Source organism: Mesoplodon mirus (genome assembly GCF_964341445.2).
Source record: "Mesoplodon mirus genome assembly, chromosome: 3".
NCBI lineage: Eukaryota > Metazoa > Chordata > Mammalia > Artiodactyla > Ziphiidae > Mesoplodon > Mesoplodon mirus.
In genome coordinates this window covers 16,325,337-16,349,497 of record NC_138978.1, presented here as the reverse complement: position 1 = coordinate 16,349,497, position 24,161 = coordinate 16,325,337, and the positions used below count along the sequence as shown (strand labels likewise).

The 24,161-nt window shown below is 57.6% G+C and overlaps 1 protein-coding gene across 5 annotated transcripts in view; it reads right to left on the bottom strand.

Moving 5' to 3' along the window:
- Positions 1-24,161, bottom strand: part of ARHGEF10L (Rho guanine nucleotide exchange factor 10 like) — a 145,576-nt gene that overhangs the window by 69,473 nt on the left and 51,942 nt on the right. For 3 of the 5 annotated variants that reach the window (XM_082613283.1, XM_082613284.1, XM_082613285.1), the window contains exons 5-11: positions 20,960-21,051; positions 19,114-19,197; positions 15,169-15,341; positions 7,471-7,579; positions 4,853-4,959; positions 2,532-2,609; positions 906-1,085 (exon numbers count right to left, since the gene is read on the bottom strand). In XM_082613283.1, coding sequence (XP_082469409.1) covers positions 906-1,085; positions 2,532-2,609; positions 4,853-4,959; positions 7,471-7,579; positions 15,169-15,341; positions 19,114-19,197; positions 20,960-21,051 — 823 coding nt within the window. Of the gene's footprint in view, positions 1-905; positions 1,086-2,531; positions 2,610-4,852; positions 4,960-5,727; positions 5,915-7,470; positions 7,580-15,168; positions 15,342-19,113; positions 19,198-20,959; positions 21,052-24,161 lie in introns of those variants that run through there. The other 2 variants (XM_082613286.1, XM_082613287.1) reach the window with 2 other exon arrangements.

Sequence of the window (24,161 nt, the reverse complement as noted above, 5' to 3'; positions counted from 1 at the left end):
CATCCATGCGAGGGGGAGGGCGACCAGCACCCCACCCTCACTGCCGACCACAGTCCTCCTCTGCCTGGAGGGTCTCAGCTAGCCTTGAGGTGAGGAAACCTGTCACCCGGTGAGGGGAGGGGACAGGGCTCAGAGAGGCGAAGAGACACCAAAGTCACAGGGAGGAAGAGGTGGTGCTAAGGAGAGCCCGGGGAGGTCCCTCGTCCCCCAGCATGGCAGCCTGGCTCACAGGCAAAGGGGGGCATGGAGGCCCTTTGCTACACCCCCCAGCCCCCCACCCTCAAGGATGGTGCTCCTGACCTGAGCCCCATGGACACACCGACCAGGGTGCTGGGTTTTTTTTGTCTTTTAGCAGAACCCAATTGCCTACAACATATCGAAGCAGGTTCCACCAGTCTGACCATCTCTCACCCCATGAATCTCTCTGGGGCCCACAGACTTCAGTGTCAAAAACCATGAGTCCAGCACACCCCCTTCTTCTACAGATGGGGACCTGAGCCCCAAGAGGGCCCTGGAGCTGCCCACGTTTGCACAGCTGAGCTGGGACCAGGCCAGGTCTCTGGGAGCACGACACTGTGGCCTGGCCCCGACACCCTGCAGCATCCTCTGGGGTCAAGGCCATGCTCTGTGTGAGCGTCGCACAGTGGTCCCTCTGCGAGCACTCGGCAGGGAGGGCTTGAGATCGGCCAGGTGGCTGCCCACAGTGGCCCGTCTCCTGGAGGCGCTGTCACCTAAGCAGAGCCCGAACAGTGAGCGGGTGCCACGCCGGCGGACACCTCCAAGGACACGCTGCAAGGTGTCACGCCCACCCCCGTGCAGGCCAGGCCGACTCAGGCCCGGAGAACATCCAGATCAGGGTCGCGGTTAGCACCTTGGCAGGCTGGGGAGAGTCTGGGGACACCTACCGAAGCCACGAAGAGGTCCCCAATCTTCTCGGTGGAGTCCCACTCGGCCACGCGGGAGGACAGGGCGATCTGGAACATGGAGTGGCAATGCAGGATCTCCTTCACGCGGAAGAACACCACCTGGCACTTGCGGGTACTCAGCGCCTTGGGCTCCATCTCCATCAGGGGGTTGCGGTAATCCTGGGGGGGGGGCGGGCGGGGTGAGTGCCCCGAGGCCAGGCCACAGCCCCTGCCCCCACTGCCCTCATGGCCACCTGGACCGGGCCAAGCAGAACTCGGCAGACCTTCCTGTGGGGGGAGCACTCACCCCTCACTCTTCACCTGTCCTTCTGGAAGCGTCTCCATGAACGTAACACTCCTGACCCTTTTGCCCATCCATAACCCACCCCCGTGACTTATGTGTTAAGCTGGGTTTTCAGGCAGACCCCTGCCTGCAAGGAGCTCCACGGAGGCAGTCCCCAGGGGCCGGCCCAGATCAGCTTTGCCCACAAGTGAGCCAGTCTGTCTAACGGAGCAGTGGCAGTGATGTCACAGCAAGACCTAGAGCCACACTCTCCAACCAGCTTTGTCAGACACTCGGGATATTTTTGTCTCCACCTGCCCGAGGTCTGGCCTCCTCCACTGTGGATCCAAACTCAGGAGGGGAAATGAGGTTGTTACTCGCATCCTCCCACCCCTACAATTCCCCTCCCTGTTGTCCTCACCGAGAGCCCACAACATCCCAGAAGGTGCACCTTTCCAGGAATACAAACTACAGACCAGGCCAGCACACCTTAGTCACGCAAGCATCTACTTAGCAATTCCTGTGCATCCAGATCACAGGGGAGAGGGCGCACCCAGGGAGCTCCAAGATGACGGGGAGACACCAGCCCCTGCCCCGGGGGCTCCCAGAGTGGCGAGGAAGGCACAAGAGGCACCACATGCCCTCAAGTCCATAGGATAGAGCTCATTTTATTTTATTTATTTTTTTATTAGTTTCTGTTTTATAACAAAGTGAATCAGTCATACATATACATCCGTTCCCACATCCCTTCCCTCATGCATCTCCCTCCCTCCCACCCTCCCCATCCCACCCCTCCAGGCGGTCACAAAGCACAGAGCTGATCTCCCCGTGCTCTGCGGCTGCTTCCCACTATCTATCTACCTCACGTTTGGTAGTGTATACATGTCCATGCCTCTCTTTCGCTTTGTCACAGCTTACACTTCCCCCTCCCCATATCCTCAAGTCCATTCTCAAGTAGGTCTGTGTCTTTATTCCCGTTTTACCCCTAGGTTCTTCATGACATTTTTTTTTTTTATTCCATATATATGTGTTAGCATACGGTATTTGTCTTTCTCTTTCTGACTTACTTCACTCTGTATGACAGACTCTAGGTCTATCCACCCCATTACAAATAAGAGCTCATTTTATTGAACCCCGACATGGTTTCAGAAAATGCAGTCATCCTGTGAACACCAAGGCATCTGGAATTCTTGGTGTCCCCCATCTGAAGGTCCTGCTGTTTCCATAAAAGCCTTGGCCTTTGGCTCCTTCCCCTTAAAAATGCCCACAGTCACCAAACGCTCCTTGTAAAATGTCCCTCCGGGGTCTCCCCTGCCCTCCCCCCAGACCCCCCAGAGTCCTACCTGGAGTACTCGTTTCAGAGACTCCACATAGCTGCCTTCGCTCTGCACGATGGAGCCCAGGATGTGCCTCCGGACCACCTGCTCGGGCGGAAAGTACAGTCAGCACCTGTGCCGACCATGGCACAGAGCGAGCCCCGGCTGTGAGCGGAGCCCCGGCTGATGGCGAGAGGAGCCATGACGCCCAGTGGAGCTGCCGGCCGCGGGACAGAAGGAACTCGTCTTTCCCAGAGCCGCTCCTGGACCACTGGGGCCTGGCAGGCCAGCATTCCCTTCCAGAGCCCCTGCCAACCCCAGACAAATGCCCGTGCTCCCCAGACTGCAGCATGGGGGCAGGGGACGCCGGGACTCGAGTCCCCTGCCTGGTCTCTGCTCCCACACATCCAGGGATGGGAAACCACCACTCTCCTCCACGGGGACGGGCGGCCTCCTCCATCTTTGGACAACTTTAGCAGAAAATTCTTTCTTAGATGAAGTTGAAATCTCAGCTCTCGACACTTATAGATCCAGTCCTTAACCAACCCCTCTCCCATTCCCACCAAGTGGGCTCTGCTTCAAGCTAAACATCCCAGCCCCTTATCCTTCCCCACTTGCCCTCCCTATCTCTCCTCAGCTCAAATTAGTGCATCTCTCAGGTGCAGACCGACCAGCACCCAGTCAAGAAGCCCTCACCTGGATACAGCAGCATGCGGGCTGGGAGGGGGGCTGGTGGGAGGACTTTGCTGCACCCTGGAGTCATGTGGCTCCCACTCCAGACATTCTGAATGAATTGCTATGGGGTGCAACCTCGGTAACAGTGTTTTTTAAAGCTTCCCAGGTGGTTCTATCATGCAGCAAAGCTGGGACAGAGCTCATGAAAGGTATTGCACATGAGAGGCATCCGAGGGGGGAGCCTATGCACCTTGGCCCAGAGCTGGGAGGGTGACTGACCCCCACTGTGCCCCCAAAGCCATCCTGAGAACATCGATCCAGGCGCCCACCACCATCTCCCCTGCTCCCCTCTGCTTCCTCCCTCCTGCCTCTGGCACACCCTTTGCATCTCCTCCCACCACCCTGCCTGCGCCCAGGCCTGACCATGGCCCCTGGCGGTGTGACAAGCCAGGCCACTGTCCTTCAAGTTGCCCTGATGCCTTGTCAAGGATCCCCAGTTTCCCAGGTGTTCCCAGAGCAGCGTTCTCAACCTCAGCATGCTGATGTTTGGGGCCGTCCTGTGCGCTGTAGGACGTGTAGCAGCGTCCCTGGCCCCTACCCACCAGATTCCAGTAGCACCTGACCCCCCGCAAGCTGTGACAACCAGAAGCATCACCAGACATTGCCAAATGTCCCCTGGGGGACAAAATAAACTCGGTTGAGAGCCACTGGCCTAGAGTAACTAACACTGCTGATCCAAGAAATGTAAAAGGCTCCCGAGGAGACAGACCTGGCCGACATCAAAAAGGGGAACCCCTGATTATGAGCTGGCAGCCCAGGGTCCTGCCTGGCTCTGAGCTCTGATGGCTCTGACAGTGACTCACTGCATAGGGGAGGGAGCAGGGGTGTCACCACCTCAGTGTTGCCAGGGGCCAGGCAGGAGAAAGAAGGAAGGAAGGAGGCGGATGGACTCCCAAGACGAGAGGTGTGGCCGTATCTCCGATTTTCAAAAGGGGCCCATCATCAGGATTTGCTGCCAACTCCAAACCGGCCAACCCCCTCATTGCATTTGCTGCCCCGACATGTCTTGCTCAGAGCCCTCATGACCAGAGGGAGGCAGGGGTCTCTCCCCCTGCCTCATGGCTAAGAAAACCCCAGTGGGAAAAAACTCAGACCTGGCTCTGCCGAGGAAGGTCCCAGAGCACAGCCACCCCGATCTCAATGTGACACTTCTGGAGAAGGAAGACATCGCCCGAAGAGTCCCGCTCCTGGGAAGCCTGCGGTGACTCTGGGGTCTGAACTGATGACAGGTGGGTGGATTGGGGGAGGGGGGCCAGGCACCTCCAGGGTCCCCCCCTGAACTGGATTAGCTCGATGCTTCCCAGAAAGGGACTGTGGGCCCTTTGTTCAAACACCTTCATTTGACCCAGTTACACAGGAGCTGGGAAGCAAGAGCTCCACACGCAGCCCCACCACCACCCAGGATGATGGCGTGGAACCTGCAGGGTCCAATTTGGAAAGTCTGTGCAGCAGGTCAAGAAGAGACCCCAGGAGGTCCCCCACCCAGCTGGGGCTCTGTCAAGAGCCCCCTGATCATCACCTCCCCTTCCAGACCCAGACCTGCATGGTCCCAGGGAGCAGGCTGGGGTCCCCACCATCCCTCCCCCTGAAGATACCCCGGTCCTCCCACAAACCTGCTGCGGGCTCAGGCCATCTGGCATGGGGCCCAGCTCCGGGGCTGGGGGCTTCATGTCCGTAACGCTGACCTCCAGGAGCCCCATGTCCTCCTCCTCCGAGTCACCTGGAAAGTGAGATGGGCTGGTGACACATGCAAGGCAAGGATGACACACCTGCTCAAACTCCAGGAGCTGGAAACCACCCTCCCCCCCACAGACCGGGGTCCTGGGATGGGCGGCTCCTGGGGCCACAGAGGATTAGGGCCTACTCACTGTCCTCCTGGCTATACTCTGCTAGAACAGTCCACCCGGAAATGGAAGTGAGGGAGGGATGGAGCGAGGGAGTAGAAAGCAACATGCAGCAGGGGCTCGGCTCTCAGAACCCACTCTGCCAGGAGTCTCTGTCCCCGCTCAGACCCGCCCGCTTCTGGGCTGGCAAAGGCCAGAAGTGATGTCCCCATCACTAGGCACTAAAAATAGTTTTCTTCTGGATGCCAAAAAGGGGGGAGAAAGTAAAGCCCCGAGAAGAACAGGGCTGTTTGGCTCTGTGTTTTCATCTTTCAAAAAAAGAGACCCAACAGGGAAGAAGTCCAGCTGGTGTCCAATAGGGCAACGCAGACATGAGTGGGGGCAGACCTCAGAGGACACATCGAGACAGACGGAGGCGGGGGCGGAGGGGAAGAGCGGAGGTCAGGCAGAGAGCAGTAACCCGGCCGTGCAGGGCGCCCGCCCCACGAGCTACAGGCACAGGCACAGGGAGACGGGACCCTGCTGCTTGCGGCCCTGAAACCCGGCTGCCCAGCAGGAAGCGGGTGCTATGGGGAAGCTGGGAAGAGAGAAGTGGCGGTGGCTCCCAGGGGCCGAGGGAACAGGGACACGCAGACGGGCCTTACCTGAGCAGGAGACAGAAGAGGAGGAGGAGGAGGGACAGTGGATGACAGTACGGGGGTCGGGGTGGTGGAGGCCCTCCTGCCTGGCCCACATGGCACCCCGGGCATCACTCTGCACCCACCCCAGCCGCTGGCCCCGCGGCTTCCTCTTCCCCCATGCGCCACTGGGTAACATTCTTGGCCGGTGATTCGAGCCCTGCCGTGGCTATTAATAACGCCTCTGGTGGGAGGGTCGCTTTAGGAAAGGCTCCGGGCTAACAGGCAGGGTGGGGAGGGAGACTGCTGGCTGCCTGGCTGGCCTGGGGATGGGGAGGGTGACCAGGAAGAGTTCCCAGCCAGCCAGCATGTCCAGCCTGTCCCTTCTCCAGGCCACTCCAAGTTCGGAATGGCTCCTCAGCCCATCGTCCCCTCCCTCATCGGGGGGTAGGGCTTCCCCAAAAGTTTGGCGCTGAATCAAGTATATGCAGTGGTGGGGTTAACTAAACCCGCTTCACAGATGAGGAACCTGGAAGTCCAAGAGGGGAAGAAGCGGGCAAGGTCACACAGCCAGGAGGCCGTGGAACCAGGATCGGATCCAGATCAGCAAGATGCTGTCCCAGCAACAAACACCTCCTTTTTGTGGCTGCCACTGGGAATAACACCTGCCACACAGGGGTCAGGAGCTGTGCTGGGCTCTTTCCATGTACTACTGCTGCTCGGTCATCCTCACCAAAGCCCCCTGAGACAGATGCCAGATTAGCCCCATTGTACAGATGAGGAAACTGAGGCACAGAGAGGGTAAAATACATAGATTTCAAGAGGGTGCAGAGCCTCAAAGTCCTCCCTGGCTTGAATGCCTGTGCTAACGGGGCCCTGTTCTCTCACTCCTGCCCTCACTCCAGCCAGAGGAAGCCTCTTCCATCCCCTCCACGCCTGTGTGTCCCCAGGCAAGACACTGACCCACTCTGTGCCTGTTCCCCCATCTCCAAATGGGAACAAGACAGTCCTCTGTCCCTGTCTGGTGTTTATAAGTATTAAATGAGAAACTGTAAAGCTCTTAGGAGAGTGCCTGGCACACAACAGACACTCCATAAACGATGACCATCATGAAAATCACTTCTTGAACGTTTCATACCTTCCCACCTCTGGACCGTTGGACATGCTGGCTCCTCTGCCCGGAGCACCCACTCCCTGCCCCGTTCCCTGGCCTGATGGACCTGGGTCCCCTTCTCCTTCTGCTCTCAGCCCTTCCCTGCCCTTTCATTCGTGCATTCCACGCTCACTTCCCCCACGCTCCCACCGTGGCACCCCACCATGTGGCTGGTCACTTCCCGTTTGCATGCCTGTCTCCGTACTGTCCCAGGTGCTCCTGCAGGCAATACCACCTAACTCATCTTGGTGTCCCTGCACCCAGCACGGGGCATGGTACTTAGTAGGTGTTCAATAAATGTTGGCTGGCGGAGAGACAGGTGCATGGATAAAGAAGGGATTGAACAGGCGCATTCAAAGATGAGGTCAGGTGAGCCTGGGAGGCAAGAGGCCAAGGAGGAGGCCACGACAGAGACCAAGGGCAGGGATGCTGAAGGGAGAGGCCCATGTTTCCCGGAAGAGATGGGGTCTACCTGCCACAGGCCGGGAAACAAGCTGGCACATTTGGGGATCAGTCCCCAAACCCCACCGCCAGAGGAGCCCGGACACCCAGTGACCTCGCCCACCCACCCCTGCCGAGCACGGAGCCCGCCCCTGGCCCGGCCCGCAGCGCCTCACCGAGGACATCCTTCCTGTGCAGAAAGGACACTTTGCGCATGACTGCGATCCTCGTCTTCTCCAGCCCGTCCTTGGTCCCGCTCTTGGCGGCCTTCATGAGCTGGGTCATCTGAGCAAAGGCAGGGGGGCTCATCAGAGAAGCGGAAGGAGGCCTTGCGACATCTGCTACCAAGGGCCACCGGCCCCATCCAGGCCTCCCGGCCGGGGCTACAAACATGAGGACCCCGGAGCCCAGTGCCTCCCAGGGAGGTGGCAGCAGAGGCCAAGAAAGACAGCAGGGCAGTGCCACCCCGAGACCTCCTGGGAGGCGGTGGAAGGGCATTCACGCCCTGGGGGACCTTCCGGGGGGAACCCTCTTTACTAACCCAGTTTTTTCCCCTTGGGTGTCAAATTAAGGACATGGGGTGACACTGGGGAAAAGGCTCAAGGCCTGGAGTCCTAGGCCTGGTTCAGATCCCAGCCCTACCGCTCCCCACCCCCCCGCGTGACTCTGGACAAGACCCTGAACCTCACTGAGCCTCAGTTTCCTCCCTGAGACCCGCCAGAGCCTGTGAGGACTAAACAGTGTCTGGGAAAGCATGCTGAACAGTAAAATGAGCTGCACAGATGCCCAAGCTTACTTCAGGAGGGGAGCACCCCCATCCCCTCAGTGGAACCCCGGCCCCCCCAGTAGCCGGGTTTCTTACTGAGCCTCTGCCCAGGAACAAGGGGGAGGCTGGTGCCTCCACAGAGCCAGGCGCAGCTTCCCTCAGGTGGGGAGGACCTGTGAGCACGGGCGCGGCAAGCGAAGCAGACACGGGGCGCGGGCGGAGGCAGGCCCAGGACGGGGAAGCGGCATCCTGGGCCTGCAAACAGAGCTGCCGTCCCCTAACTCACTGCTTTGTCCCCTCAGCCCCCAGCCCAGTCCTGGAAGCTTCCCTGACACACAGCCAGTGCTAGAAGTTTCCACATGGTTGGCAATGCTCCCTGTCTGCGCTGTCCAACCTAGCAACGGCCAGCCACACGTCGCCACTGGGCATTTGAGAGCTGGCGGGTGCGACTGAGGACCCCAAGTCCTGGTGATCTTTAATTTTAATGTACTTAAATGTAAAGAGCTGGGTGGCCATCATAATGGCCGGTACAGTTCCAGGAAACCCCCTCCTCCCTGAAGCTCTCTGCTGAAGGTGGAAAGCACTCATCTGGGGGTCCCTGGTCTCTGCTCTCACCATCACCTTCCTCCAAACACCCGCCCTGGTGCCCAGCATAAGGGCCCTGGCACTTCTCAAGGGTGTGGGTCAGGAAGGCTTGCTGAACACCAAGTGGGCGCTGAGGCTGGGGGCAGGGTGGTAACTTTTCAGGAACAAGACGACTTTCTGGAAACAACCAACAGCCAGCAGGGGAAAGGGAAGTCCCGGGCCCCTCCCTGCCTCTAAATGGTATGATTCTAGAGCAGCAGTTCTTGGCCTTTCAGAGAGGTGGGTGGGGCTGTCCTAAACACCTGTGAGAATCTAACGAGAGGGACATTCGACCCCAGACCCCAGAAACCGTAGGAAGATGCTCCTCCTCCTCTGAGGGGGTCATGACCCCCAGACTGGAAACCTCTCTCCTGGAGCCCAGTTCCTGTCTCAGCAGAAAGCCATCAGGGGGGCTGTCCTAGGAATCCCCAAAGTGGTCTGTGGGGGAACCATCAGAGACCCTTCCTGGGCCAAAAAAGAGCAACAGGTGAGCACCTGGAAGGCGTCCCTGGGTCAACCTGCCACCTCCACTGGCTCACAGCACTGAGCACAGAGCCCGGTCTGGGGGCCGACTCAGGGGCCGGGCTGGGGAAAGCACCCTGGTCTCGACGCCGCCCTCCACGTGCTCCCTGCTCCTCCCTGGGCCGCAGCTTCCTGAGAAGTTAAATCTGCCCCCACCTCCAGTCACAGGGCTCTCAGAGGGTGTCCGTATAAGGGCCTTGCAAACTGTAAAGGGCCTCTCCGCCTCCTCCAGAGAGGCCTCCGGTTCTGAGAAAATGGGCAGGGCTACAGCACAGAGGGCGGGCAGGCTCTGGCTTGCACAGACGCAGGCTTGAACCCCAGTTCTGCCGCTGACCGCTGGTGGGACCACCAGCCAGTTGCCTCACTTGCTGGGCTCACTAACGCTGAATGACAGCAATAAGACAGCGGCCTCCCAGGGCGTCTCAGGGAGAAAACGGTCAGGCACACAAGTAGTAATGGTCACCATCCACTGAACTCTTAGGCTATGCCCGGCGCGGCCCTAAGCACCTGACGGTTCTGAGCTCACATCCACCCTGGGGGCTGGTACTGTTCATGCCGCCATGTCACAGGCAAGGAAACTGAAGCTCAGAGAGGTCAAGAGGCCTGCCCAGGGTCACACAGCGAGGAGGTGGTGGGGCTGGCATTCAAATCCAGGCCTGCAGGCCTCCAAAGCCCACAGCACACAGTAGGTGCTCAAGGAATGGAAGCTACTGCTGTCCATATCATCATCCTTATGCAGAGGTCGGAGTCCCATCTCAGAAGAAGGCACTGAGGTTTCTCCTACTGGCCTCCTTACCCCGGACCTCTCTGAACAGCTCCGAGGCAGAACGTCCAATGTCACCAACAGTCATATTTTTCAAAGTGTAACCCAAACCCACCTGCCATAGTTACCAAATTCATAGATTCCTAGGCCTTGGCCCAGACCTGTAGAATCAGCCTCTCTGGGGGTGGAGCTCAGGAATCTGCATTTTTCAAAGCACTCAGGTGATTCTGAGGGCCCTAAAGTTTGAAAGCCCACACAGGAACTCTTATCGACGGTTAAGGTGTCAGTTGAGGGTGGGAAGAAAGAGATTCGAGGACATGGACAGGAGCGAGCCAGCCTTTAGCATCAGCCCGTGCAGCCGACGAAAGATGCCACCAAGTTCCAGGGCTCGAGGCAGCTCTGGGACTCAGCCCCGCCCCTGCAGCCCCAGAAGCAGCAGGAAAGGCCCCGGGAGCCCCCAGGACTTGGAGGGACAGACAGACAATACCTTATAATCGTACTTGTGCTTCAGCTCCTGCATGTCTCTCCCCCCAACTCTTAAAGCCAAGATGTCTCTCTTAGTCCTGGCGCATCGCTCCTTTAGCCTAGTCAGGTCTGGAGAAAGCTGGAGCCCCCAAGCAGCCAGGCAGAAGGACAGCAGGTGAGAGGAGCAGGTGGGGAGGGCAGGAGACAAAACACCGGCAACAGAGTAAAAAGGAGACTCAGGTAAGGTGGTGGATAGACAACTCGGGGCAGGTGGGATTGGGCACCTGGGGACCACCAGGCTCCTGCCTGGAATGAGCTCCAGCAGCATCCATGCCAAGCAGTTGGGGGCTGGGTCTCTGTAGCTGTCGGGGAGGAGAGGTGGGAGGGGAACAGCCCAGGCCCCCTCCCAGTGCTCGGAGGACAAGGACTGTGTCTCGGTCATCTCCCCATCCCAGGAGCCCAGCATGGGGCTCTCGACATAAGAGGTTCTTGGCAAGTTTCTGAGATGGATGAATGGCAGGTGGATGGATGGGTGGAATGGGTGGGCAAGGGGATAAATGGATGAGTGGGCAAATGCAGAAAGATGGGTGAATGCAGAGAGGGGTGGTTGGATGGATGGACAATAGACAGATGGGTAGATGGACAGGCTCATAGATGGATGGATAGACAGATAAATGGATGGATGGGTGAGCAAATGGATACATTTAGTTGGATGACTGTACAGCTGGGCAAATGGGTAGAGGAATGAAGAGATAGGCAGATGAATTAATAAAAACATGGATGGATGGAAGCAGTGCTGTGCTGGTAAATATTCAACAAGTGGTTCTCCAGGAAAAAGAGCCCTGCCTTGTAGTATTTCCACGGTGTGAACACGCCCACCACAGCCAATTTCAGACTACCAATGTGACATCACTGAGTGTGAAGTTGGAAAGGGATGTGCACAATTGGTTCTTGGTTTCTTGTGAGCTAGGATGAGCTGGCTTGAGCACACCACTGGAGGAACAGAGGGAGGAATAGATGGAGGGAGGGATGGGCAGGCAACCGGATGGAGGGATAGGTGGCTGACTGGCTTACATACTATCTGGGAAGATGGACAGATAAATGGACAAACAGACAGACATTCAAATGCATGAACTGTAGGAGCAATAGTGATATTTGGTAAAATATAGAGAAGACCAGGACTGGGACTACTTGTAGAAATGTAGACAAGCAGAGGAATCGAAAGCATGAGCTTAGAGGCAGGTGGGCCTACATTCAAATCACTGCTCCCCGCTTACCAGCTGCAAAAGTCTCTTTCCCTCTCTGAGTGACAGCTTCCTCACTGGTAAAGTAGCCATAATAATAATTACCTCATAGTATCACTGACAAGGTTAAATGGACAAAGCATGTAAACCCCAGAGCTTAGTGAGTGTTCAAACAAATGGAAGCTTTTTTAGATATTAGACTAACTTTCAAATAATAAATGCTCAATATTTGTTGAATGGATGGACAGTTGACTGGATGGATGGATGGATGGATGGACAGATGGATGGACGGACGGAGGGATGAACGGATGGACAAGGTACTTCCTTTCCAATCCTATGTGATGTTGAGCTGTGGTTCTACAACCTACTTGCTGTGTGGCCCTCACCACAACATCTAACCTCTCTGAGCTTCTGTCGCTTAGGTTCTCTGATCAACAAAATGAGACTCTTAAAGCAAGTAATGCCAACCACTGTAGGGTATTAGGAACAATAAATGAAACTGCTCTGTCAGCTGTAGCACACTGGGCAAATATTCACTATTGTTATACAAAGAAGTAGCAGGACAGGGATCCTTCTGAGAGTTACTCAGACTCCTCAGAAAACTGGAGTCCTGTTTCATCTGTAAATAAGACTGACATGATAAATCATAAAGGACCTGGGCCTCTGCCTCTCTCAGGGTCCGAAGAACTAGATTCGAAGGTCAACTGCAGAATTAGCTGGATCAGAGTCAACCAGCTGAGGTCAGAGCTGGCATTGCTGCCCAGGCCCCTGGCCAACCGGATCACGGTCACCTTAATTATGAAGAGATCACAGTCAGAAAGTGGAAAGGTTCAGTGGAGCCCATTTCACAGCTGGGGAAAAAAAAGACATAACCTCCCACGGACCATGGGGGGCGACCAGCAGGCCCTCATTAATCAGGGTCAGGCTCCTGGTCACAGCTGGGTCAAGTGCTCCTGAGGAGGTCCCTCTGCAGACCACCAGTCATTTTCTTTGGCAAAAATCGGCCCACTGAGGGCTGGCTTGGCCAGACACCTGCAGGAGGGGCTCCACTAGTTCTTTTGCAGCTGCACGGGGTGCCAGGCTCCTGTTAGACTCTAAGGACAGGACCCGACTCCACCCAGATCTCTGCTGCCCAAGGCGCCCCAGCACAAACTACATACAGGCAAGCAGCGGTGGCGCAGGAAACATGCAGCGGCTGCAGCACGACGCGTAGGAGCAGTTGCGCCCCAAGCAGCTCAGGAGGGCAAAGCCCTGCAGGTGGGGCTGAGGTGGGGCGGTTCCCAGGCAGAGGGGGTGTCAGAGGAAATGCCCCCCTACAATCCCTGGGAGCCTGCTGTGCAGGGAACAGGAGGGTCTGGGCCCATGGCCAGAGAAGAGTCCTCATGGTCAGAAATTCCAAGAACTCTGCATCGTTTGTCTGCTGAGGAAGAGTCCCAAGCCCCCAGCTTGAGGGTGTGCGGGACACAAGCCCAGGGGCAGCCCCCAGAGAACCCACCCCTGGGGCCAGGCCAAGGTGAGGGCCCGCCCAGCATTTCTCACGGTGCTCTGTGGGCCCCTTGCATCCCCGGAGGACAGAGCGCCGTTAAAAAGCAGATTGCCAGGCCCCACCCAAACCCCGAACCTGGGAGCGAGGCCCTGACATCTGCGATTTCAACCAACTACCCACGTGATCCCGATGCCTGTGCAAGTCCGAGGACCACCATGGGAGAGCCCAAACTCAGCATCCCCACACGTCCTGCCCTGAGAGGTGCTGACGGTTCCCTCTTGGTCCCCAGCAAGAAGGCAGGGGGCCGGGGAAGTGGCCGTGGGAGATCAGGTGGGACAGTCAGAGGCTGAGAACAAGGGCTGGCCCAGGCCTGGGGTCCCACCTGCTCACACCCTCAAGAGCCGGGCTGGGACACAGGAGTCCCACCCCCCCATGCAGAGGCTACCCAGGGCACGTGGCGCCTTCATAACCAAAGCCCCCTCTCTCCCCTAAACTAGAGCATGCTGCCCCTTCTAAGGACAGAAGCAGGAAGAGGCCTGTTCCTGGCCTTTCGCCTGGGTCATTCCTCCAACTGGGGACACCTTTCCCATCTCCTCTGGCTTCTGCACCCCAGCTCCCAACCAGCCTCTCTTGGAAGGAAGCCTCCTGTGATGAGGCCCATCAAATCCCACCTGTGTCGGGCAGGCGGCCATAGGTACACGGGCTTGTGTTCACAGAAAGGCATGTTTTCTTCATTTTTGACAAATCGTTTCATATTCGGTATCTCCTCCTAGACCACAAAGGTTCCCCAAGCCTGGGCTGGGTCTTCCAGTCCCCCTGTACCCCAACCCACACCCTAAGATATGGACTCGGCACAGAGTAGGTGTCAGAGATGCTTAACTTTTTTTGCTAGCAGGAGGTCAAGGCTGTTTTCCATGGTGCCACCCACGGGGGCCCAGCCGAGAGAAGACCACGTTTCAGGAGAGACCTGCTCAGCCCCCAGGCTTCCTGAGGACTTGGGAGCCCTCTTCATCTGAGTAAAATCTGTCTGAAGACTCTTAGGTGTAGGTGCTGCTCTGGCCTGCGCCCCTCTCCCAGAAGGGATCCCCAAACTCAGAAAGGGGCAGGAGGCACTCAGAAAAACTTGGGAGTTGGAGGCCCCTGTAATCCAGCCTGGGCCTGGGGCCCCTGCCTGGTCCCTGTCCCACCTGCAGGCAGGACTCGCTGACAGGTTGAGCCCACTTGCCTCCCTGTGTCTTTTCAAAAGGAACCTTACAGAGACCCAGTCACCTCTGGTCGGGCAGGGCCTGTCTCTAAGAAGCTGCTCCCATTCAATCCCAAATCTCGGCATGGATAGAACCTGCCTTCTGGTGGCTTCTAGAGAACAAATGGGACAGGCAAGGCTGTCACAGAAAAGGAGGAACCAAACAATCCATCCTCCTCTTGGCTTCCGTGGCTCCTTCCATGAAATCAGCAGAATGAACTCTGTTCCAGGCAGAAACACTGGAAGCAATCAACGCATGGATGGCACTTTGAAAGGCTTTGGAAAGAAGCCTCCCAGGCACCTCTGACTTAGCCCGCTTGCTCACTTCCCCAGGGCAGAGGGCTGTGGGGGTCTCGGATCGATCTGAGAAGTATCCTGTGAGGCAAGGAGATCAAGCTGATTTCATCCATGTGTCAACTGTAACCAGTTGGTTAGGCTGCCCAAGCACTGTGTTGAGGAGGATTCTAAAGCCAGATCTGAGCCCGTGAGCATCGTCATCAATTGCCGGGTCTGCCACAGGCCTGGAGCAGGGGCAGCACATGTGCCAGGCACTAACCACGCCCGTCCTAGGTTTAGGGCTCTCCACGGCCAATCAGCAATGCGGGTGGGTCACTACCTGTCTCGGGATTGCTGAGGCCACTTCTCCCTCTCTCACCATACATTCCTGGGAATCACTGAGGTTTAGGTACGAGTCTCAGGCCTGGCCTCACCACCCCACTCGCAGGTGCCTTGGCTGGGGTGAGAGACGCCTTCCCCCTCACCTTGGGCTGGAAGGACACCCGGTGCTTGGCAGGCTCCGCCTCCGGCTTGGCCTCCTCCCCGGAGTCCTCGCTGTAGCTCTCAAACTCACTGGAGCTCCAGCCTAGGTCCTCCGTCTCCCGGGGTGCCCCATCCCGGTGCACATCCTCGTAGAGCAGGTTCCTCTCTGCCCCTGCTGGCCAAGAGACAGGGCTGGTGAGCCGAGGACCTGAGGCCAAGCCCACCAGCCCCTATTTCTGAACCCAGGCAGGCAGGTGGGGGCGTGGGTCAAGGTGGACCTTCAGCTCCACTTCCAGGTCCATAAGCAGGAGGCAGTGAGAACATGACATCCACCCCGCAGAGTGAAGAGGACGTGAAAAATGCAGAGAAGCACAAGAAACGTGCCTGGCACACAACCGGCTCAACAACTTCCCCTATCCGCATCACCTTGCTAGGATCTGAACGCTCATTTGAGGCTTCTGTGGCATTTTTTAGAGGAAAAGAGAAGCCCTAAGACCACGTCCTGACTCAGGCCCTCAGCTCTGGCCTCAGCATCCTAGGGGGGAAAATGAAGATGGTCCGGGGCATTGAATGACTCAGATCCCTCACCCCAAATCTGAGTTCCCCGTGAGGGTCCAGGATGGTCCAGTAGGGGGCGCGTCTAGCCCAGCGTCCAGGAATGTTCCCTTTTCTTCCCCGGCCCCACAGGAAATGCCTTGAACGGGAAACTGGGGGACAGAGACCTGACAGTCCACTGGCCTGGAGGGACGGGTACCACGCCATCAGGGCCGGGCACTCTTGGGGTCCCTGTCAACTCGGGTTTGAGATGCTGTTTCTAGACTGAGGTGGGAAAGCCAGTTTCCCGGGCCCAGAACACGGGGTCCCAGCCCCGGCCCCAGCTCCACCTCTGGGAGCTCTCAGCCTCACCTTCACCTCTGAGCTTCACTTCCTGGGCTGTTACCTGGAGAATAACTGAACTGCAGGCCTCACAAAAGTAAGGGCAGACTCCAAAAAAGTGCACGAAGGTGAAAATGCTTTTCGTTAACACAGACAAAATATGGCACTGAGATGGGTTTAAAAAAAAAAAATCTGCTCAGAAACCACGCATTCTAAAGAGCAGAGAACTTTGGTTATTGGAGCCCTCTCTACAAAATGGGGATGATAAGCTGAAAGGTGGAGTAAATATAATATTTGCACAAAAAGCTCTTAGCCAAGAGCCTGGCACATGGCAGGCGCTCAGCAAAGAGCAGCTGATTAGTCGCGGGGGCTCTGGGTGGGCTTGAAGGTCTCCACACTGACCCCAAGCCTCCACCTCCCCCACACGGGAAAGCCGGGGGTGAGGGGTCAGGGAAGATTTTCAGCCAAAGAGCAAAACAGACACACTGGGGCTTAGCTGGAGACTCAGGTCCCAGGATCAGGAGGAAGCACGGGGTTATTTTTCAGCAAAAGATGATAGTGACTAACATCTCCAGGGGGTAGAGCAGCGGGTGACCAGGCTGTGAACTTCACAAGGCTGGGCTGCTTGTCCTATTACTGCAGTGGAGGCCCCACAACCCGTGAGTCCAGGGGCAGAGCCCAGTCCTTGGGGCTGCCCCAGAGGAAGAACCACGTGGCATCTACTTCCCCTGACTTCCGGCCCCGCCCACCTACATCTACATGCCGGATTCTCCCAGCAGCCCTGTGGGGCTGGAAATTATCACCACCTCCCATCAGACAGATGAGAAAATGGGGCCCAGAGAAGACATGTGCTTGCCCGAAGTCAGGCAGTGAGCGGGGAAGGGGCTCCATCCACTCACCGTGCTGCCTTCCACGGAGGCACTGCTGTGCTGACGACCCCCTGGGCTCGTCCAGAAATACTCTCTCCAGTGGAGACAGTGTCACCAGATTCCTAAGCCTTCAGAGGCCTCACAGTGGCCTGGTCCCCACTGCCCCCCACCTCCCCCCACCTCCTGGGGTCATGGACTTCACTAATGCTCAGGAACGTGGCTTCCCTTTCAAAGCACTTACCACCACCCACTCATTGCTCTACATCAACTATCTCATGGCATCCTCCCCACAACCCAAGGAGGAAGCTAGCATTGCCCAGTTTTACAGATGCATCGACTGAAGCCAGAGAGATTAACCAGAAGTTTTGCGGCATGACCCTCCCCAAAGTCCTGTGAGGTCAGGACGATATTCTGATTTCATACGAAGAAGCCAAGGCCCAAAGCACAGAGCACTGTGCCCTAATTAATGGCAGAGCCGGGATGAAAGCCCAGGGCTGTGTGGGTCCACTGGCCTGTGCGGCCTGCACCTCAGTGGACAACCTCCCCACCGAGCGCCGGCTGAGCCCACAGGCCGTGCGGGTCAGTGCGGGGCCCTGGCAGGTGTGATGCTCACAGTGCTCCTCGTGGGATGTACCTGCTGAGGGCTGGGCCCAGCCTCGCCGACTCAACCCTCCCATAGCCCCGAGAGAGAGTGGGGGTCTCAGGGCAGGGGTCCTGGTCCTCAGCTGGCAGGCTCAACTGGCTCCCAGGCCACCTGCTCTTGCCCACCTCAGGGTAAACCGCAGGACATGCCATATCCCCACACCCTGGGGACCCGAGGGTGCCCAGTGAAGACTGTGACCAAGTGATTCGTGGCTTGATTGGATTCAGGTGGGAGAACAGCCCAAAGGGGTCAAATAATGGCCTCAGGCCACTCCGATCTCCTGGCTCTGGGACCTTCATCCAACCACCCTTTCCCACTCTCCCGGATTCACATGAGCTACAAGCAGGAATGGGTTCCAGGCTCCTCCAGGGCTTGTTAAATGGATGGGTGGATCATGGGCCCACCCACCCTGCTCCTGGGACAGGTGTCAGGAGTGTGCCCCCGGGGGACGTCGGGCCTTGTCATGTTGTCTGTGTGTCTCTCCTGTTGGACTATATGCTGCCCCAGGATGGTTACGGTCTCCCCTGTCAGACTAGGAGCTCCACAAATGCAGGGGCTGTTTCCCCCACTAGATGGGGAGCCCCTGAAGACAGGCAGAACAGTGTTGTAGAAAAAGCAGAGTCCAGCAGATGTCTATTCAAATTCTGGCTGTGTGATCTGGGGCTGGTGGCTTAACCTCTCTGATGTGACTGTCAACTGGAGCCATAGGCCCTGCCCTACCGACCTCACGGGGTTGACTGAATAGGGGAAGCAAATGCGTTTCATCTTTCATAAAATGCCACCCAAGTCCTTTTGGGGGGGAGGGGACAGAGCACTGGACTTGGAGTCAGAATGACCCAGGTTCGAATCCCAGCTCTGCCTCTACAGTTTCCTCCTCTGAAGAATAAGGAAATAATACCCTAAGTCAAAGTTTCAAAGCAGATTACAGGAGGTAAACCATGAAGAGCAGCTGGCAAAACGTGTTTAAGCAAAGACGGCTCTTACTGTGAATGGATATTAAATATCCCTCCTCTCTGGGTAGTCCTCCTTCCAGCTAGGTGAGAATGTGGGCCCAGTTCCAGCAGCACTCACCCTCCTCCACCCTGTTTCTCCTCTGTGGCCCCAATCTCCCTGGCAGGACCCAGGCTTTCCCTGGCTTTCTCTGCTTCACCATTCAGCAAATCTGGATTATTAACCCATTTTCAGGAGGAATGGAGGCTTGGAAAAGTGAGTGATTTGCCTGGGGACCCACAGCCCAGCATGCCCCTGCCCTTTAAGCCCTAAGCCCTGCGCTTGAAGCGTTAACCCCTCCCCATGAAGCCCTAACCCCTCCCCATGGAGCCCTAACCCCGCCCCGTGAAGCCCTAACCCCGCCCCAGCCCCAGCCTGGCCGCGCCCTCAGCCACCTCCTGACTCTCCCGGGAAGACGGCCGTGGTTTTTAAAAGCAAGGAGGGGCCATGGACTGGGTGGGGCCGGGGAGGAAGTGGAAGGAGAGACCCTCCCCAGGCCCCGCCCTCCCGCCGCCCCTCCCACCCCTCCTCTGTCCGGAGAGAAGCAGGACGCCTGAAAGAGGCTTTACCGGGTTGATGGGCGTCGAGGTTCTCGCAGGGGACGTCGTCGTAAATCACATCTTCTTCCAGGGCGGGGAAAGTAAACCGGTCCACTGGGAGAGAAGGGAGAGGAAAAGAGCACGAAGGAGGCTGTGGTGGCCCAGGGCGGCTGCCAGACTGACAGCAGGACTGCACCAGCTGGCAGCTCCCTCCGCCCACCCGCCCGCACCCCCACGGCTCAGCAGGGCCAGCATCCTGCAGCCCAGCCCCTGGGGAGCCCTGCCTGCCACTGCTCTGAGAGGACGCAGCTTCCCCTGCCTCTTCCCGCTCCCCGGCCCCTCCAAGACGCCCTCCCAGTGACTGCGGCACACGCCCCCTGCCGCCCCCTGCCGCCCCGACACCTGCAGGCCTGCCCCTCTGACTGATGGCACCTGCAGGGAGCATGAAGCAAACCCAGCACCTGTGCCCCAGGGCCCGGAAGCCTCTTCAGCCGCCCAGGCCCCCAGGACTACCCCAAAAGGAGTCACCCCCCACCCAGAGGCGGGGGAGGGCAAGGCAGCCATATCTAATGAGCACAGGATACGGCAGGGAGTCGGGGAATGGATTTGGAGAGTGGGGTTAAGGAGAGTCCCTCAAAACTCAGACAGCGGGGTCCTGATTGGTAAAAAAAAAAAATTCTGCAAATGAGCACATCACTCCCCTAACATTTTGCTGGGTGTGCTATGAGTGGGGCAGAGAGCACAGCCTGCCCATTTAGCAGCTCCTGAGCTGGAATATTTAAAGAGGTCTCCCCCCCCCATAACTGTGTGCCCAGTCTCTGCCCTCTCTAGGGGCGTGTGGCCCCAGCAGAGCGAGGGTTTGGAAAACCAGTCCCCCCTCGATGGTAGCCTGTCCTCACCCCACAGGCCTTCCAGAAAGACAGAGGACCAGATGGACTCTGAAGTCCCCGTTCCTAACTGCGTTGCTCCCTGCGGTCCCAGGGCCCCCAGAGCCCTGTAGGAGCCTCACCGCCCCCTCCCCACCGACACAGATTCTGCCTCCCACATGGCTCAGACCTGCCCAACCTCTCTCCAGGTCCCTGGCTCCAGCCATCAGCCTCCCTCCCCTGGACAGCCTCCAGCCCACCACCTTGTCTCGGAGCATCAGTGATGGGACTGAAATGCAGACGTGGTCTCATGGCTTCCTCTTGGCCTCTTATGGCTCACTGTCACTTTGGGGAAAGCACGGCCTCCGAGGGCACCCCACACACACTCTGGGAGGAACTGGGGAGATGGCAGCCTCACCTGGCCCTGCTCACCCCTTAGACCCTCCCCTCCACCACACCAAGGCTCACTGCTTCCGAGGTGCCAGGCATCCCCTCGCCCTTGGGCTCCGGCACAGGCTGCCCTCTCAGCCTAGACACTCTTGCCCGGACCCCTGCTCCTTCACTCTCTGCCTCAGGACTCGTGGGCTCTCCCGACTCCCACCTCCCCAGCCTAGCACATGCGCTCTTCATGGTAACCGCCCGCCTATGTGTCTGGTTCTGCTGCCAGAGGGATCTCGTCTAGGTCACCAGTGTACACCCACCACCCAGATCACCCTGGCCCGCTGGAGGAGCTTTGGAAGTATTTGGGGGACGGATGAGCAGCTGAATGTGTGATCTACTCCTGGATCACGACTCACATCGGGTGGCAAAGGGGGCAACTCTCAAGGGTGGGCAGTGGCCGGTCCACCTCAGAGCTGCCACCAAGCCCACAGCAGCCATGCAGCAAGGACAACCCCTCGGCTCGCATGAGCCCACATCAGCTCTCTCAGCCTAGAGAAGGGGAGGCTATCCTGACACCAACCTCCTGGGGCTGAGACCTGGGGGGTGGGGGGGGGATGCGGGGGACTTACTGCGACGGGAGCTCTTCCGTCTCCAGCTGGAGCGCCGGACCCCAGAGAAAGCTGTGTCCACGGCATCCCCATTGCTCACCACGGCCGGCCCCCTGCGGGCGGAGAAGCAGGGCCAGTGAGCCGGGAGGATGGGACAGCTGGTTCCTTGAAGCGTCAGACAGCCCCTCACCAGGTGACAGCGCCACTTGCCCCCAAGGCCGAGCTGGGGAGGCCACAGCTGGGTTGGCCTTGGACACGCCCCGTCCCCTCTTGGTTTCCTCACCTTTAGAAGGCACTGTAAGGCCGACCTGCTGCTTTACAAGAGCATAAAGGTCAAACGTATAAGGCCGACCTCCTGCTTTACAAGAGCATAAAGGTCAAATGTATTCACAGTGATAAGTGATAAGGGTCAGATGCTCTCCGGGCCAGGGCACCCTGTCTCTCCTCCACCAGGGCAGACTCAGTGGGAATCTCCATCTCCCCAGTCTCCACATGCAAAATGGAGAAGAGGACTGGGGGGCCTTGCGTCTGAGAGACAAGGACCTGCAAAGCTTCACAAGACCATGCACAGAAGGCAGGGCTTAATTCCCACACACACTTGAGGATGGGCTGGACCAGAGCCACGCTTCCCGGGAGCAGAGAGGCAAAGGGAAAGCAGTGGAGAGACAGCAGACACCGCCTTACCCAAGTGGTCAAGTGAGCACCCCCAGTGCCGTCACTCGGGCATCATGTACTCCAGATACGACGTGATGAGAAGGGTGCTCACCTCTGTGGGATTCTTACCCCAAGCCCATAACCCCAGGCTAATCATGAGAAAAACACCAAACAAACCCAGATGGGGGAACATGCTCTAAAACACCTGCCCACTACTCCTCAACGCTCTCAAGATCAGGAAAAACAAAACTGAGGAACTGTCACAGAGCAGAGCAGTGTAAATGACAACTGGATGCCATGTGGGTCCTGGATGGGATCCCGGGACAGAAAAGGAACATAAGCAGAAAAACTGATGAAATCCAGATAAAGTCAGGAGTTCAGAGAATGGTAAAGTACCAACATTGGTTTCTTAGTTTTGATAAATATCCCATGGTCGTGTAAGACGCTAACAATGGGGAAAACAGGATGAGGTGGTATATGGAACTCTACGTGCTACTTTTACAACATCCCTGTAAATCTAAAACTATCTTAGAGTGAAAAGTTTTTGTTTTTTTTTTTAAGCCCACGCTCAAAAAAAAAAAAAAAAAAAAAGCCACATCTGGCAACTCAGAGGGTAGAGGCCTTCTACTGTCCAAGGCAGCAGCCACTGTTATGAAGAATTGACTTGAACTTGCCAGCACGCAAGCCCTTAACAGAGGAGGAGGAGAGGGAGGGGGAGGGGGAGGGGGAACGGAGGGAGGAGAGGAGGAAGGGGAGATGACAACCAGGAAGTGCAGGGAGAGGGGAGGGAGGAGAGTGAAGTGTGGAACACCTCCTTTGAGCAGGCCCTTGGCCTCGCCTTCGCAGTAGCACTGACAGGTAGATCCTGGCATCCTTCCCACTTCGGCAGGTGGCAGGCAGAGGAACCTGCCCAAGATCACCGGCCTGTGAGTGGCAGAGCCGGACAGTGAAGCCAGCCTGCTGGGCCCCTGAGCTGGGCTCTCAGGACTGTGTCTCAGGTAACAGAGCAAGGACGGCTGTGACGATGGAAACATGCCACGTCTGTGCTGTCCAGTGAGCCACGCGTGGCTACGGAGCACTTGGAAGGTGGCTAATGGAACTCGTGTGGCTAAGGAACTTAACTTTTCATTTTATTTCATTTTAGGTCATTTAATTTTAAATAGCCACATGTGGCTAGTGGCCCCCGAACAGGACAGCGTGGGTCTAAGCCACCGGCACGACTAGAGAAGCTAGTCTGGGCTCGTGCTTCTATTGAGCAGCCACCGAGGTACTGGTCCTGGCTTCCCGGGTGGGGGAGCAGGGGCCACAGAGCAGAGCAGTCACCTTTATGCCCACCCTGAGTGCCTCAATGGCTGAGGCAAGCAGAGACACCAGGGGCCCCAAGGGAGGGAAGAGGCCAGTGCCCGTGCATGGACAGGTCTTCCCAGACTTGGTTGGAGACCCCCAGCACCCCTGCCCTGCACTTTGCTGGTATCTTCTCTGCGCCCAGCCCTAGGCAGAGTGCTTGAGGACGAGTGTGTGTCTTACTGTGACCATTTTACAGATGAGGAAAGTGAGGTTCAGAATTGGCAAGTACCTTGCCCCAAACCACCTGGCCAGCAAGTGACAGAGTTGCGCTTTGCCTGCAAAGCCTTGCTCTTGACACCAACTCTGCTGCCCTCAGACCGGAGCAGGTGTTCCCCAGGCAGACGGGATGGGGAAGAGCCTCCCAGGCCAGGGAAGCAGTGGGCATGGCAAGAAATGAGGCTGGGGGTGCCTCCTCCCTCCCTGGCCCTTCTAGCTGCCTGCCAAGGCCACTGACCCACCCTGAGCCCACCCAGGGGCAGCCTCTCCCAGCTGCTGCCTGGCTGGAAAATCTAACTCTCCTTGTGAGCAAACACTCCTGGAGCCTCCCCAAAGGTTTCAGATAATAAAAGAGCCATAAAAAAGCAATAAGAGGCCAATTATCTCGCCCTTATCTGAGCTTCCTGCACTTCCAATGCTTCTCAGCTTGCACAGGCAAGAAAGGCCAGCCACTAAGATGACACCGTCTTACAAAGTGAGGCCACCGCCACTCGAATGCCAAGAAAAGGAGCCAAGTCCGTGGAGAGGAACACAGAACAAGAAGCTGGGCAAAGAAGAGGAGGCCCCCCCATGACAGCGTTCACCGGACCAGACTGAGGTCAAGTACACCAGGAGTCCACCACAGAGCTCAAAGCACCTTCTGAGCCCACCTCCTCTCTCTCCAGGGACACGCCAGGGACAAGAGGGGAATGAGTGTCCTGTGACAGCAGGGACCTGCTCTGGCCTGGTCACCCCATTCCGTCAGCCCCTTCACACGAGGACACTCAGTGATGATGGATGCCCCCGCCCCCCGGCCTCTTTTAAAGACAAGAAGCCCCACTCTGAGAATGGCAGCACCCCTGCCCCTGCTGCTGCTGGGCCCGGTTGCTCAGCAGATTCCACAAGGTCCCTTCCCGGAGGCTACACAGTGTGAGTTATCAGAGAGAAGACCCCCAAAACCAGGGTGGCTGGGTGTGTGTGGGTGTGTGTGGGTGTGGGTGTGTGTGTGTTCGCGCGCACGCACACA